This window comes from Pelobates fuscus, chromosome 1, assembly GCF_036172605.1.
Source record: "Pelobates fuscus isolate aPelFus1 chromosome 1, aPelFus1.pri, whole genome shotgun sequence".
Classification (NCBI taxonomy): Eukaryota; Metazoa; Chordata; class Amphibia; order Anura; family Pelobatidae; genus Pelobates; species Pelobates fuscus.
Window position 1 is genome coordinate 192,988,817 of NC_086317.1, and position 16,612 is coordinate 193,005,428.

General features: G+C 41.3%; 1 protein-coding gene and 1 non-coding gene across 2 annotated transcripts in view; one reads left to right on the plus strand and one right to left on the minus strand.

Annotated features, from left to right (window-relative positions):
* The first annotated feature begins 2,191 nt into the window (after window positions 1–2,191).
* On the plus strand, window positions 2,192–2,581 carry LOC134577070 (small Cajal body-specific RNA 2). The gene has a single exon (XR_010085919.1). It is a non-coding gene; the product is annotated as a small Cajal body-specific RNA 2 (non-coding RNA).
* A 350-nt stretch (window positions 2,582–2,931) lies between these two features.
* CFAP276 (cilia and flagella associated protein 276) overlaps window positions 2,932–16,612 on the minus strand; it is a 39,546-nt gene continuing 25,865 nt past the window's right edge. The window contains exon 5 of the mRNA XM_063444429.1: window positions 2,932–3,075. Within this exon, the coding sequence (XP_063300499.1) occupies window positions 3,005–3,075 (71 nt within the window). The 3' untranslated portion in view covers window positions 2,932–3,004. The remainder of the gene's footprint in view (window positions 3,076–16,612) is intronic.

Sequence of the window (16,612 nt, forward strand, 5' to 3'; positions counted from 1 at the left end):
AAACTAAAATGTAATTCAGAAGATCAATGTATTTTATTTACACACACTGACTTCTAAACATTTATAGTAGTTTAAAAGCACATTACTGCGAGTATCAGAGGATTCTTAATATCAAAGCAATGTATAATGTATAATAAAAATAAAAACAGATTGGGTAATTGCACTACCAGCCTAGGTCCCAAAGTGTGAAATTCTGAATAATATCAATGCAACTTGAAGTGGTCCAGAGATCCAAGAGACCAGAGAGTTTAACCTACAGATCTCCTTGCTCTGCTCCCTCGTGCTCAATGATGCCGGGCCGACGGAACATCATATTTTGTCTCCACCATCACTAGTGCACAAGGGAGCAGAGCAGGGAGAACACAGCTCTCTCGTCGTTGCAGTCACTTCCTCCCAGCTAATAGATCGCGCTGCAAGGTAGAGGCAGAAAGGAGGTAGCATGGACTGGGAGAGATTCTGACTCCCAACAACCTCAGGCAGCCGAATGGACCACAGGGAAGCCATCTTCCTGCACCCTAAAGTTAGGAAACAGGAGGGTGGCTAAAATTTTTTACATTTTGCATGTTTGTCTGTGTATCTATCTGTGTGTCTGTATCTGACTGTGTGTCATTATTTGTATCTGTTTATCATTCTGTGTGTCTGTGTATCTGCATGTGTGTCAGTGTGTCTATCTGCATGTGTGTTAGTGTGTGTGTGTACTTGCATGGGCGTTAGTGTATCTGTGCATCAATGTATCTGTGTGTTAGTGTATCTGCATGTGTCAGTGTGTGTATATGTGCACCTGTATGTGTGTGCCTGTATATTTGCATTAGCATCAGTGTGTGGATATGTGCGCCTGTGTATCTTTTACTTAACTTTTACAACAGTACATAAAAACATTCAACATTACACACAATTTCACTCCTAGATTCACACTCACATGCTCCATACAAACACATGTGTGCTGTAGGTAGCAATAGATAAATAAAGACAAGGACACAATAGATTGGAGAAAGGCCGTGGATATTTATTTACGAAATTTAAGTAACCAGACAACTTGTTCTTTCAAACATTGACATATACCAAAACCTTTTCTATTCCACAAGTTTTTATTATTAAGTAACAAACTCTTGGCATAACCATTACCCAGAGTATTAAACCATTACTTATCCCAGTATAGCCTTAATAGCCTGAACTGTCCACTTTTCTAAATATCCACCCTCAAACCTGCATTATAAGGGTGACTTACAGCTCCTTTAAGCTATCCTGTCTAAGTGAGCTGAGAATTACCTCAGCTATTTATATAAAACTAAACTGTTGCGTGCTATCCTAGCATGCTGCCTTCCAATCACAGCCCTGCACTAAACTAGCATGGGCTACTAAAACAGACTATTTTTCCACTAAAACTAACTGAAACCTAAGCCCCTCCCTCTACAGCTACATGTTGCCCGCACTATCACAAACAACTGCTCAGTGTCAAATACAATCCTGCAAGGATGGACAAATAGTAGATCCCCACTCCTCAGCTGGTAAAGCATTGTGGGAGTTATATGACAAATGGGAATCTACATTTTAGCCATCCTTGCCAAAAAAAAAATGATTGCAGCCTGTCATTTTTTTTTTAGTTCCACTACTGCCTCTAGTAGCTGTCTGAGTGACTGCCATTAGAGGTGTTACTAGGCAGTAATGTAAACACTGCTTTTTCTGTAAAAAGGCCGTGTTTATATGGAAATGCCAGCAGCGACAGTGTGTAGACCCCAGATCAACTCCATTAAGCTGTAGTTGTTCTGGTGAGTTGTTTCCTTTAAGATTGTAGTAGGTTAGAGGCTGGCACGGTTGATTGGAATTATGCCAAAATATGTTGTTGGGGCCTCGGCTATATTTAATCATTAATCTGTGAACGGCAGTGAATTTTCAAAGAAATTTAATATTTTAGGCCACAATTCATTGCTGAAATGGAAAACTTCTCAATATTATTTTTGCCTGAGATTTTAAAATTCCCAGGGTACTAAATAATCACAAGAAGAAGAAAAAAAAATAATAATATATATATATATATATATATATATATATATATAACTAGCTTGGTTCGACTCCTCCTACCACAAGATGGCGCCACAAATTCGCCATGACTGGAGTCTTGCTGAAATAGTTTGGCAAATCCCAGAATGCATTGCTACTACAGCCAATATAAGGCTGAGCTGGGAGCGGAAGTTAATGCAGGAACAGCGATCGTGCGAGATGTGGTTGTGAATGGTCTCTCCGTCTTCCTTCGTATGAATGGTCTCACCGTCTCCCTCTCCCTTCGTATGAATGTCTCTGTCTCCCTCCGTATGAATGACTGTGTCTCCGTATGAATGTCTCGCTGCTCCTGTGTTTTCTCATTACACACTGATCTTATTTGATCTCCCCTGCGTGTCGCAGCCTACACCAGGGGTGAGATGATAAAACCACTCTGGCTAAGCCCCCAGCGGGTTGTGTGCGCTGAGCTTAGGTCTTTAGGCTGCTGCACCCGACATGATGAATTGATCAGATATACTAGACCGGGAGGCTCTCACGGGGATCTCTTCTGTCTGTGAGTATAAAGGCGATTCTGATCGGAGTGCTTTCAGCCCGGCATGCAATGCCCGAGGGCCGCGAGTGTGTGCGCGGGCACAGAGCGCTCTCCAGTTGGAAGTTTTAGCGCGCTGCCTGATTGAAGCAGTTACTGCGGATAATGAGCGTATGGTGCTGGTTTGCGCAGGTGTGGCCGGCCCGCTTTAATCTCGTGGCCGGCCCGCTTTAATCTCGTGGCCGGCCCGCTTTAATCTCGTGGCCGGCCCGCTTTAATCTCGTGGCCGGCCCGCTTTAATCTCGTGGCCGGCCCGCATTCTGTACAGCGATACGAATTAAATTGTCCCGTAAGGTATCGCTCGATAGTGCTATGTGGTCAAATAAAGGGGGAAGCAGATACACAGAGCAACCTATCTTTATTTAACACGGTGCGAAAAGGTTATGTCCTCACTGGACAGACAAGACTTTATGGTCAGATGCTGTAGTATCCTCCGTCATGTTTTCGGGAGTATCCACGGTTAGTTGCTGCGGTGTGGTGGCTTACTACAAAGGAGAAGAGACAAGTAATTGGTTGGGGTTAGCTGCTGATGAACTATTAACCAGTAAAGGGCTGTCTTATTGATGAGTGTTTGCTAGACTAAGACACTGGCCACATATGCATTTTAACCCCTTCCTGACACTAGTGTTCAACCCACTGTCTAGGTCTCTGGACTCTTGCCTCAGCAATAAAAGGTATTTTAACGCCGTAACGGCTTGCAGCCCCTGGAGGTCCGGCGTACTTTCCTCCGCCGCGATCCTCTTCTGGGGGGCTGCCTGAGAACCCAGGCAGCCCCCCTCCGGCAAATGAAGCCCCCGGGGGCCATTTGATCACATGGCCCCCTATAGCTGGCTATGGATCTGCCAGCAGGGGGAGTGTCTAAAATATTAGGCAGTCCCCCTGCTGGTAGGTAGTGTAAAAAATGTTTTTAACATGTTAAAAAATAAATTAAATGCCTTTTTATATCTATAATATGTGTGTGTGTGTGTGTGTGTGTATATATATATATATATATATATATATATATATATATATATATATATATGCAAGCAAAGAAAAAAACCTTGCACTCCTACTCACTTTTAGTAAATGACCCGGTGCTCGATTGCACTATTCAATATGTGTAAAAGATAATCAGCACTCCCAGGTTTCGCCAAAAAAGCTTCTATTTATTCCGAATGTCAACGTTTCAGTTCCTCTAGGGAACTTTCATCAGGACAGCAAGCAACAAACAAATGATGCACAGAATGTGTTTAAATAAGACCAACAATCAAAATAGACTTACAGATCAGCTGTGTATGGGGGCCGGCCATCCCAATTTCCGAGTGCGCGGGCAAACACCATCAGAAGTCTGCGTCTCATTACTCGCGCTAGCTACTTCCGTACGTGGGCTGGTTGCCATGGTGATTATGACGCTAGGCGCCTAACTTTCACTCATTGGCTTATTCCCAAAGCGCCAGCGTTATTGTAACCACGGAGATTTTGAGCGCATGCGTATAGAACACTAGACTCGGATATAGTGTCTGTTCCCAGAACGGATATGAGATATAGCCGGTAACCCTATTAAATACAAGGGAAGAAGTTCAATACATAACAACCTTACAATCCCCTAGCTAGTCCTCCTATGGTAAAACCTATCTCAACGTGATTATTGTTTTACAGTGTTTGTGTCCCGACCTGAAGGTCTGATCTATTCCATGTGAACTGTAATTTATCCAAAGTGGGACTTCAACAAGAGTGTTATCTATGAAGCAAAAAACCTATCTATGGTTAGACTGATGTCTATTAGTGTACTATATACAATTGGTTCCAAGTGTTCCTTGCAATATTCTGGAAATATAAACTGTGTTCGAATTCATGTGAAAATGTGATAATCAATAATAAATATACCTGTGATAAAGTGCTAGTGCTGGAGAACGTGCAAAATAAGATATGGCCAAAGGCCAGTACTAATAATGGTGATACTGTAGTATAAGCCATGCAGTGCTTGTGATAATATAAGAAGAGTCTTATATACTCGTAATCTGCGTTTATATTGGACAAAGTGATAAACATAGTGTGAAAAGGGGAGAAGGATGTAAAGAAAGGGGGAGTTTATGATATGCCCTTATTTAATGTATAGTTAAGTAAGCATCTGTATTATAGTCTATAATGCAAATGTGTATTTATTTCCTAAACTCGAAACAACTACTGAGTACATAATCAAATATATACTTGTTAAAACATAAAAGTCCGACACCTGGACTACAAATTAAAATTAATGAAGAAATTAATACAAATTCCTCCTGTTTCTTACTGATCATTTATAAAAAAGATATATGATAATTTTTCATTAAGTCCATCAGGAGCAAGAGTTCCCAATTTTTTAATCCACCATGTTTCTTTCTGCAACAGTTTTTCCTGCCTGTTGCCCTCTCTTCTTGAAAGCGGAAGATGGTCTATCGCGACACATTTCAATGATGTTAGAGGATGACATTTCTCCAAAAAGTGGCGTGCCACTGGTTTGTCCGACTTATTGTCCCTATAGGCGAGCCGAATACTCAACCTATGGCCCCGAATTCTTTCACATAGGGCAGTTGCTGTCTTGCCTACCTAGTTCAGCCCACATGGGCACGATAGTTTGTATATGACGAACTCTGTTCGACAGCTTATCCTATGTTGGATTTTGAATAGCTGGCCCGTGTGTGGATGATTGAAGCTTTTACATGGAATGAGGTGTCCACAAGTGACACACCCTAGGCATCTCACACATCCATTATTCATGATATTCCTATTGGTTGGCATATAGCTCTGAATCGGGTCTGTATGGACCAAAAGGTCTTGCAGACTTTTGCTATTTTTATAAGAAAACATCGGTTTCTCATGGAGGCTGTCAGGGAGCCTAGGGTCATTTTCCATAATGTGCCAATTCTTAGTGACTGTTTGGCAAAGTCTAGTAGTAGAGGTGTTATATGTCATAGGAAAAGGAATCCTAGATTTGGTATCATGCGATTGTTTCGCTCTCCCTTCTATGTGGTCTCTCACTTTTTTAAGTGCTCTATCCAATACTTTACGTGTGTAGCCTCTAACAATGAATTTGTTATACATTTCCTGTAGCTGTACTTCCCATTGGGCTACTTTCGAGTTATTTCTGATGACTCTCAGAAATTGTGAATATGGCAAAGAGTCCCTCACATGTTTGGGATGCGCACTCTCGTAATGGAGTAAAGTGTTTCGATCCGTTGGTTTTGTATACAATTGATATTCAATTTTTCCTTGGTCGAGTATAATCTCTAGATCCAAAAATTGGATTTTCTGACTGTTGATATTTGATGTTACTCTGATAGACTTTTCCAAGCCATTGATGTCTTCAACAAATTTTGTTGCATCTTCCAGACCGCCTTTCCATAGGATTAGAATGTCATCTATATACCGGAAGTACTTTAGAATATATCCTGAATACTTATTGAGGATATGTTCCTTCTCATACTGGTACATGTAAGAATTGGCGTACATTGGGGCCATAGCCGACCCCATGGAAGTCCCAGCTTTTTGTAAGTACCACCTAGTTTCAAATCTGAAATTGTTATTTGCCAAGGCGAAGAGATCCAGCGTATACTCTATAGGGGGTCCTCGATAGTTTTCAGTCTCGCACAGTAGTTCTCTCATTGCATCAACGCCCCCCTCATGGGGTATCACTGTGTACAGACTGGAGACGTACACAGGACCCCTGTGTATGTCCATCGAGGACCCCCTATAAACTATCGAGGACCCCCTATAGAGTATACGCTGGATCTCTTCGCCTTGGCCTTGGAAAATAACAATTTCAGATTTGAAACTAGGTGGTACTTACAAAAAGCTGGGACTTCCATGGGGGCGGCTATGGCCCCAATGTACGCCAATTCTTACATGTACCAGTATGAGAAGGAACATATCCTCAATAAGTATTCAGGATATATTCTAAAGTACTTCCGGTATATAGATGACATTCTAATCCTATGGAAAGGCGGTCTGGAAGATGCAACAAAATTTGTTGAAGACATCAATGGCTTGGAAACATCTATCAGAGTAACATCAAATATCAACAGTCAGAAAATCCAATTTTTGGATCTAGAGATTATACTCGACCAAGGAAAAATTGAATATCAATTGTATACAAAACCAACGGATCGAAACACTTTACTCCATTACGAGAGTGCGCATCCCAAACATGTGAGGGACTCTTTGCCATATTCACAATTTCTGAGAGTCATCAGAAATAACTCGAAAGTAGCCCAATGGGAAGTACAGCTACAGGAAATGTATAACAAATTCATCGTTAGAGGCTACACATGTAAAGTATTGGATAGAGCACTTAAAAAAGTGAGAGACCACATAGAAGGGAGAGCGAAACAATCGCATGATACCAAATCTAGGATTCCTTTTCCTATGACATATAACACCTCTACTACTAGACTTTGCCAAACAGTCACTAAGAATTGGCACATTATGGAAAATGACCCTAGGCTCCCTGACAGCCTCCATGAGAAACCGATGTTTTCTTATAAAAATAGCAAAAGTCTGCAAGACCTTTTGGTCCATACAGACCCGATTCAGAGCTATATGCCAACCAATAGGAATATCATGAATAATGGATGTGTGAGATGCCTAGGGTGTGTCACTTGTGGACACCTCATTCCATGTAAAAGCTTCAATCATCCACACACGGGCCAGCTATTCAAAATCCAACATAGGATAAGCTGTCGAACAGAGTTCGTCATATACAAACTATCGTGCCCATGTGGGCTGAACTAGGTAGGCAAGACAGCAACTGCCCTATGTGAAAGAATTCGGGGCCATAGGTTGAGTATTCGGCTCGCCTATAGGGACAATAAGTCGGACAAACCAGTGGCACGACACTTTTTGGAGAAAGGTCATCCTCTAACATCATTGAAATGTGTCGCGATAGACCATCTTCCGCTTTCAAGAAGAGGGGGCAACAGGCAGGAAAAACTGTTGCAGAAAGAAACATGGTGGATTAAAAAATTGGGAACTCTTGCTCCTGATGGACTTAATGAAAAATTATCATATATCTTTTTTATAAATGATCAGTAAGAAACAGGAGGAATTTGTATTAATTTCTTCATTAATTTTAATTTGTAGTCCAGGTGTCGGACTTTTATGTTTTAACAAGTATATATTTGATTATGTACTCAGTAGTTGTTTCGAGTTTAGGAAATAGATACACATTTGCATTATAGACTATAATACAGATGCTTACTTAACTATACATTAAATAAGGGCATATCATAAACTCCCCCTTTCTTTACATCCTTCTCCCCTTTTCACACTATGTTTATCACTTTGTCCAATATAAACGCAGATTACGAGTATATAAGACTCTTCTTATATTATCACAAGCACTGCATGGCTTATACTACAGTATCACCATTATTAGTACTGGCCTTTGGCCATATCTTATTTTGCATGTTCTCCAGCACTAGCACTTTATCACAGGTATATTTATTATTGATTATCACATTTTCACATGAATTCGAACACAGTTTATATTTCCAGAATATTGCAAGGAACACTTGGAACCAATTGTATATAGTACACTAATAGACATCAGTCTAACCATAGATAGGTTTTTTTGCTCCATAGATAACACTCTTGTTGAAGTCCCACTTTGGATAAATTACCGTTCACATGGAATAGATCAGACCTTCAGGTCGGGACACAAACACTGTAAAACAATAATCACGTTGAGATAGGTTTTACCATAGAAGGACTAGCTAGGGGATTGTAAGGTTGTTATGCATTTAACTTCTTCCCTTGTATTTAATAGGGTTACCGGCTATATCTCATATCCGTTCTGGGAACAGACACTATATCCGAGTCTAGTGTTCTATACGCATGCGCTCAAAATCTCCGTGGTTACGCTGGCGCTTTGGGAATAAGCCAATGAGTGAAAGTTAGGCGCCTAGCGTCATAATCACCATGGCAACCAGCCCACGTACGGAAGTAGCTAGCGCGAGTAATGAGACGCAGACTTCTGATGGTGTTTGCCCGCGCACTCGGAAATTGGGATGGCCGGCCCCCATACACAGCTGATCTGTAAGTCTATTTTGATTGTTGGTCTTATTTAAACACATTCTGTGCATCATTTGTTTGTTGCTTGCTGTCCTGATGAAAGTTCCCTAGAGGAACTGAAACGTTGACATTCGGAATAAATAGAAGCTTTTTTGGCGAAACCTGGGAGTGCTGATTATCTTTTACGTGTGTGTGTGTGTGTGTGTATATGTAACGTCATACATAATGTATTTTAATACTAATATAAGTGTGTATATGTGTATCTCTACATATATATTTACGTATAAATACAATAATTAAATAAAATATTGAAACAAAATGTAAAATAAATTATATATTCATATGTAATTTCATTCTAACTGTATTTTGTTATTAATATATATTGGAAACAGAATACACTTAGAATGACATTCTATATATATAGCTATATATATATATATATATATATATATATATATATATATATATATATATATATATATTACAAATAACCGCGCATATATATATATATATATATATATTACAAATAACTGCGCATATATATATATATATATATTACAAATAACCGCGCATATATATATATATATTACAAATAACCGCGCATATATATATATATATATATATATATATATTACAAATAACCGCGCATATATATATATATACATAAAAGATTACATTCGTATACACGTAGAATTTAAATACCTATAAATGCATATATATTAAAATTCTACGTGGATATTTAAGTAATTTTTTAACATAATTATGTCATTTGATTAATAAAAATTTGATTGACATGCCTGACAACACAGGGAGAAAGTGCAGAGAATTTAATTCACAAGCACTATATTTGACCCTGTAACTCTCCAAGACACCCTAAAACCTGTACATAGGGGGTACTGTTTTACTCATGAGACTTCGCTGCACTCAAATATTAGTGTTTAAAACTGGTAAATTGTATTACAACAATGATATTTTAAAGGGACTCTATAGTCAACATATAAAAGCAAGAAAGACAGGTCCCCCAGCCTTCCTTCTTGCTTTTATATGAACTTTCATGGATTAAAAATTATTTTTGAGGTGTTTTTATATTAAAAAGAATATTCTTTTGGGATAAAATACAGTACATTTCTTTTTTTATATCTTGGTTTTTATATTAAAAACTTACCTCCGTTCCAGCACCGAGCTCCCAGCCATGCCGCGCCCCCTTTTTCGTCAAAATGACGAAATCGCGGGGCCAATAGGACGCTTCTCACAGAGAAGCGTCATCGCGATGTGGTGCGCATGCGCGGCTTCGCGCTGCACCAATCGCGCTCTTCATAGAGCGGCATTGACAGCCGCCCTATGAAGAACCTCAGCGCTTTACCGCGCATGTGCGCGGAATGCGCATTCGCGAGCTCAGCTGTCTGACAGCTCAGCTCGTTTTCTAAAATTAACAATAAGGGGGGGGGACCTACTGCCCCCGCCCCTGAGCGGTGGGTGGGGGCCCTAAAAATAAACATAAGGGGGACCTACTGTCCCCCCCGGCCCCCACCCCTGAGCGGTGGGTGGGGGCCCTAAATACAAAGGGGGGGGGGGACCCTAGTTAACCCATCCCCCCCCCCCCCCCCCCCCAAAAAATATCTCCCTACCTATCCCCCTCACCTAAAAATAATGAGGGGCCGGGGGGGGAACAGTAGGTCCCCCCCTATTGTGAATTTTAGGGCCCCCACCCGCCGCACAGGGGTGGGGGCCGGGGGGGCAGTAGGTCCCCCTCTTATTTTTAATTTTAGGGCCCCCACCCGCCGCACAGGGGTGGGGGCCGGGGGGGGGGGGAAGGAGAGTAGGTCTCTCCCCCCCCCCCCCCCCCCCTCAACCGCAATTGTGGACAGAAAGAGCCCCTGTGGGTTCGGGCGTCAGCTGAAGCCACGCCCACAGCAGTGCTGACAGCCTCAGCACACAAAGCGCGTTCACAGTGCTTTGTGTGCTGATAGCCCGTCTGAAGTATTCACCCAGAATGCATCAGACGAGAGGCCTTTTTAGGGCCTTTTAACTCGGAAGTCCCTCTGGTGGCCGTCTGATTGACTGCAACAAGAGGTGTTCCAAGCTTTCAATGTAAACACTGCATTTTCTCAGAAAATACAGTGCTTACAAGAAAAAGGCTGCAGGGAGCTGTAGCTCTCACCTGAACAACCTCATTAAGCTGAAGTTGTGCAGGTGACTATAGTGTCCCTTTAAGTAAAAGTGACGTTTTTTGCATTTTTTTACAAACAAACGGCACTTTTATGGACTATATTATTGTTGTAATATGTTTTACTGTTTTAAAACACTAATATTTGTGTTTAGTGAAATCTCCCAAGAATAACAGTACCCCCCATGTACAGGTTTTATGGTGTTTTGGAAAGTTAGTCACATATAAGGCTTGCATTTCATTTTTTTACATTGAAATTTGCCAGATTAGTTATGTTGCCTTTGAGACCGTATGGTAGCCCAGGAATAAGAATTACCCCCATGATGGCATACCATTTGCAAAAGTAGACAACCCAAGGTATTGCAAATGGGGTATGTCCAGTAATTTTTAGTAGCCACTTAGTCACAAACACTGGCCAAATATTAGTTTTTTGCTTTTTTCACACAAACAAATATGAACGCTAACTTTGGCCAGTGTTTGTGACTAAGTGGCTACTAAAAAAGACTAAACATACCCCACGTTCAATACCTTGGGTTGTCTACTTTTTCAAATGGTATGCCATTATGGGGGTAATTCTCATTCCTGGGCTACCACACCGTCTCAAAGGTAACATTACTAATCTGGCAAATTTCAATTTGAAAATGGAATGTTCTATATTTGACCCTGTAACTTTCCAAAACACCATAAAACCTGTTAATGGGGGGTACTGTTCTACTCGTGAGACATCGCTGATTACAAATATGTGCATTTTGTTGCAGTAAAACCTAACAGTATTATGACATTTACAGCTAAAATGTGAAGCGGAACTACAAATGTAAAAAAAATTAAAATTTCTCAGTTTTTTTTTTTATTTTATTCATAATAGATTGTTTCATATATAAATATTTTATATGACATGAAAGCCCTGTTTCTCCTGAACAAAATGATATATAATAAGTGTGGGTGCATTTAATATGAAAGAGGTGAGTTACGGTTGAACAGACATATAGCGCAAATTCCAGTTTTTGTTTACGTTTTGTTTTGATCAGAACGTGTACTATTGACTCCGTCCTGAAGGGGTTAAGGAACGTTATCAGGTCAGGAATACAAACGTGTATATCTGACTCTTTAGTGCCTCTCCTTGCATCCCGCACCTCTAATGGCCATCTAAATGACTGGCGGTGGCCCTAGTCTAGGCAGTAAACGCTACCTTTCATCAGAAAAGGCAGTGTTGACGTGAAAAATCCTATAGTGACATACTATACTTGCCAGAACAACTACATTAAGTTGTAGTTGTTCTGGAGACTATAGCGTCCCTTTAACCCCTTAGTGATCAGACAGCTTTTCAATTTTCTTACTGTTAAAGACCAAGGTTGTTTTTTACATTACTGCGGTGTCTGTTTTACCTCTCATTTATTTACTGTACCCACACATATTATATACTGTTTCTCATCATTAAATGGTCTTTCTAAGGATACCATTATTTTCATCATAATTTACTATAACATATGATGGGGGGGGAATTAAAAACCACACTTTTGTTCTAACTTTGACACCCAAAATCTGTTGCGCATCTACGACCACCAAAAAACACCCGTGCTAAATAGTTTCTAAGTTTAGAAATGCCCAATATTGACATGTTCTTATTTTTTTTTTTTTTTAAAGTTGTTGGGCAATAAGTACAAGTAGCACTTTACTATTTCCAAACCATATTTTTTTTTCTTCCCTTACAAAATTAACACAATTGTGACACTGATATCTCAGTGTTGAGGGTTACTACCAAAGAATACCCCAATATGTGTTCAACATCTCCCGAGTACAGTGATACCACCCATGTATAAAGGGCCGGAGTGGCCCACCGGGGTACCTGAAAATTTCCAGGCAGGCCGGGCAGACAGCTGGGTGTGCTTGCGGCTGCAGGGGGAGCTGTGCTGTATCTGTTCTGCTCCCCGCCCTCGTGCGCTACTTAATGAGACCAGGGCTGGAATATGATGTCATATTCCGGTCTCATTAAGCTGGGGAGCAGAGACAGCACAATTTCCCCCTGTCGCCGCCATCACACCCAGCTGTCTGCCTGGCCGGTCGCCCACAGGTAGCAATAATATGCATGTCTGTGTCATGGTATATGTGTGTTTAAAGTGTTTTTTCTCGACGCCGCGCTGGTCTCCCCTCGACTGGCCCTGCCTCTATGGCTTAGATCATCAAGCTTGCATGTGAGTATGCTTACTGTAAAATTAAACATTTTACTCTGATGGAACCAATATTTTGTTAGAAAAAAAAAACCCCATATATATATATATGTATTAAGGCCTTTTGGCCTGTAATTGTGGGAGGGGCGTATGACACACCTCTTCCCTACTTAAGGGACACCCCTTACCTGGCTCCATATCGTTCGAGGTCAGCGCTGCATCATTTCCACTTCCGGGTCATCCAGACGCCATTTTACCTGATTACTCCATGAGGTTTTTTAAGCAGAGCTGTGTCAGGAATCCAGCCACAGGCTTTTCCGGCCTACCACATTCTTTCTTCAATCCATAGCCGTGGATGGTGTCCAAGTGACTCACAAACTGTAAGCCAACCTACCCGTTATGCCAGGCATCAGTCCCACGGCACCATGCACGGGTCAGGTCCTCACTTTACGGCTGCATTTTGTCTGTCTGTTCTAAAACCATTGCATGTTCATGCATATCATTCGTTTAAACCCCCTACCGGTCTTTGGGTGTACTACAGGCTTCTTAGACATTATCGCATTTCATGTACAAACCAACGAACCACTGCATTTTCGCCTACACACTGACCCCTACCGGTCATTCGGTGTACTACAGGCTTCTCAGACATTATTGCATTTCATGTACAAACCAACGAACCACTGCATTTTCGCCTACACACTGACCCCTACCGGTCATTCGGTGTACTACAGGCTTCTCAGACATTATTGCATTTCATGTACAAACCATCGAACCACTGCATTTTCGCCTACACACTGACCCCTACCGGTCATTCAGTGTACTACAGGCTTCTCAGACATTATTGCTTTTAATGTAAAAACCAACCTTGCTTCATTTAAACGATTGTCATTTCGGTTTGTGTTTTCTGGTCCGCACTTATTCATAGTATATTCTATGCACGATTGCTGTTCGCATTAAAATGCATACGGTTAAGCTATTCATGCTAACTTCTGTTTCCCTTCATACTACGATTCGGTTATTCTGCTATGTATTCACATAGATCTTTTTCGTGAGTTACATTTCATGTATTTACATTTGGTTAAAAAGTTGCTTGGTTAAATAGACAGACCATTTTCATGCTATTTTTAAGGTATCACTTATTACATCAAGGGTATGAAACCAGCTAACATTTCTGTATAGACATTGGACTCCCACGCTTACTGGAGTTTTTTTATCTAATTATCCATTTCATTACAATTAAATCAGCCTACGTTACAGGCCTCATTTCTTTGTTGTTAACCATGACACAAGGATTTAATTCCTTTTCATGCATACTCGGGTTGAATCACATGTACTGATCCAACCAATCATACGTTTCCTGCACAGTAATCGGTTAAACTTTCAAATACTTATTTTACACGATCTTAGGTTGTCTATTTTGTTTCAGTTTGCTTATTATATATATATATGGTTTTAATAATAATAGTTATTTTATTTTACAATGCAGATATTACATGTATATTACTGTTATGGTTAGCCTACATTACGGCTCCTTTTTCTGTCATGCTCGTACGACATACCACGAGTTCAAGGACACGGTCCTATTTTCAAAGAGTATAATGGAGATATGATGTTATTACAACCATGTACATTACGATTACATGGCACTAACTATTCAGGCCATTTCTTATCATGCTCATACGATATACCACGAGTATATAAGAACACGGTCCTACCTTCCACAGAGGGTTTCGGGTTGAATCACACGCATTGGTTCAACCACTCATACGTCACGTTACAACATTTTCTGCATAGATTGTCATTTCACATAATTTCACATGGCATTTACAAACTCAGGCCTTTTCTTGACACACTCAGACGACTTAACACGAGTATTCAAGAACACGGCATATACGTCTCACAAGACTTTCGGTTTTTGAATCACACGTTCTGGTTCATACATTCATACGTCACTTTACAGCAACATTTATGATTCTGCATATTGTCACTTCACATTAAAAAGTCCCTTGCATTCCCAGATCAGTTTAGTGACATGCATATCATCTGATCACCTTCCATATATACACATTACACGGCCAATCCCCTGCTGCCAGGTATTGGACTCAGCGTAACGCTTGTCACCAAGCATGGGCAGTCATGTCACTATCATACTCATAGATTTTACACCTCCCACACATACTGCTAGAAGCCCTAATCCCAGCCTATACAGATTACACAGGTCTCACAGGATCCATTCTCACTCTATCCCTTTTTAGGTTTATCCAGGTTTTCATACCTGTCGAATCTCAAAACTTCATACATACTACCAGGTACGTAAGCCTGCTCACGTTGTAGTTCACATACGTTTCATTCTTCTAGGCCATAGAGTACTGGCAAGTTAGGGGTATAGGCCCAAATAGGTACCTCCCTTCTTGGCATTTCTGCCTATCGTTTAGTGGTCCGCGAGGCCAACACCCCGCCTCAACGTTTCGGAGGCAAACGCCATCGGGCCACACGTGAGTTAGCCGCCTCGCAATATTATAGAGAGGGCCTCACCTGTCACTCCCTCCCCCTGTTTTCTTTTACTATCACCGAGAGGCCTACGATTCCTGCCACTACGACGGGTGGCCTCAATAACCCCTCGCGCCAACTCATAGACAGAGCCTCTCATAGCCACTTGGCAACTAGCAGGGCCTCACCTGTCACAAAACAAGAGGAATTTTTCGCCTTTCAGGCCTAGTTAGCCTGCCAGTATCACCCCTGGGGAATCGGTCACTACACACCTTACCATGGCTGGGTCGGCCGCTGTGACCCCTCCAGCACTGGTTGAGTTGCAATCACTTTCTCCAGCCATCTGTTTCAGGGCACATGCTAAATCTGTGTCCAAATAAAATGTATCCCAAAACTATACTTAACATCAATAAACATTTCTGTACTTACGACATTACTGCCACATCATCCATCTAGACATTTGGTGGAATTCATTATCTCGGGTCTATCAGAAGGATTCACACAGGCCTCATACACATGCCTTCCGGAATCCTGGAATGTCCAATTTACAATCCGCACAACAAACCCTACAGCGGTGGAGACACTCATAGCCAGGAAGTGGCAGAGGACTTCCTATGGGGGCCCTTCCAGTCCCCTCCGTTCACCACATAGCGGACAAACCCCATCGGTATTGTCATGGGGAAATCTTCTCACAAACAGAGACTTATCATTGATCTATCAACACCTCATACCTCTGCCACTCCTAGTCTGAACTCCCTCATACCCTCTGAGGAATTTTCACTGCAATATTCCACCATAGATCACGCCATTACGGCTATCATGCAGGCAGGGGCCGGAGCATGGCTCAGTAAGACTGATATCACAATGCTTTCAAGTTACTGCCTATCCACCCTACACTGTGTCACCTGCATGGTATCAAGTGGGCAGGGAACTACTATTTTGCTCACGTTTTAACATTTAGGTTCCAAAGTAGTCCGGCCATTTTCGACGTATTCGCCGAAACCCTATGCTGGTTTTATTAAATATAGCCAGATGCCCTACAGTTATACATTATCTGGATGATTTCTTACTGGTCGAGGAGAATATTTCCCCTCCCAGTAGCCTAAAAGAAACCATCAGTCTGTTTGAACAGGTGGGTGTCCCAGTCTCCTCCACCAAGACTGAAGG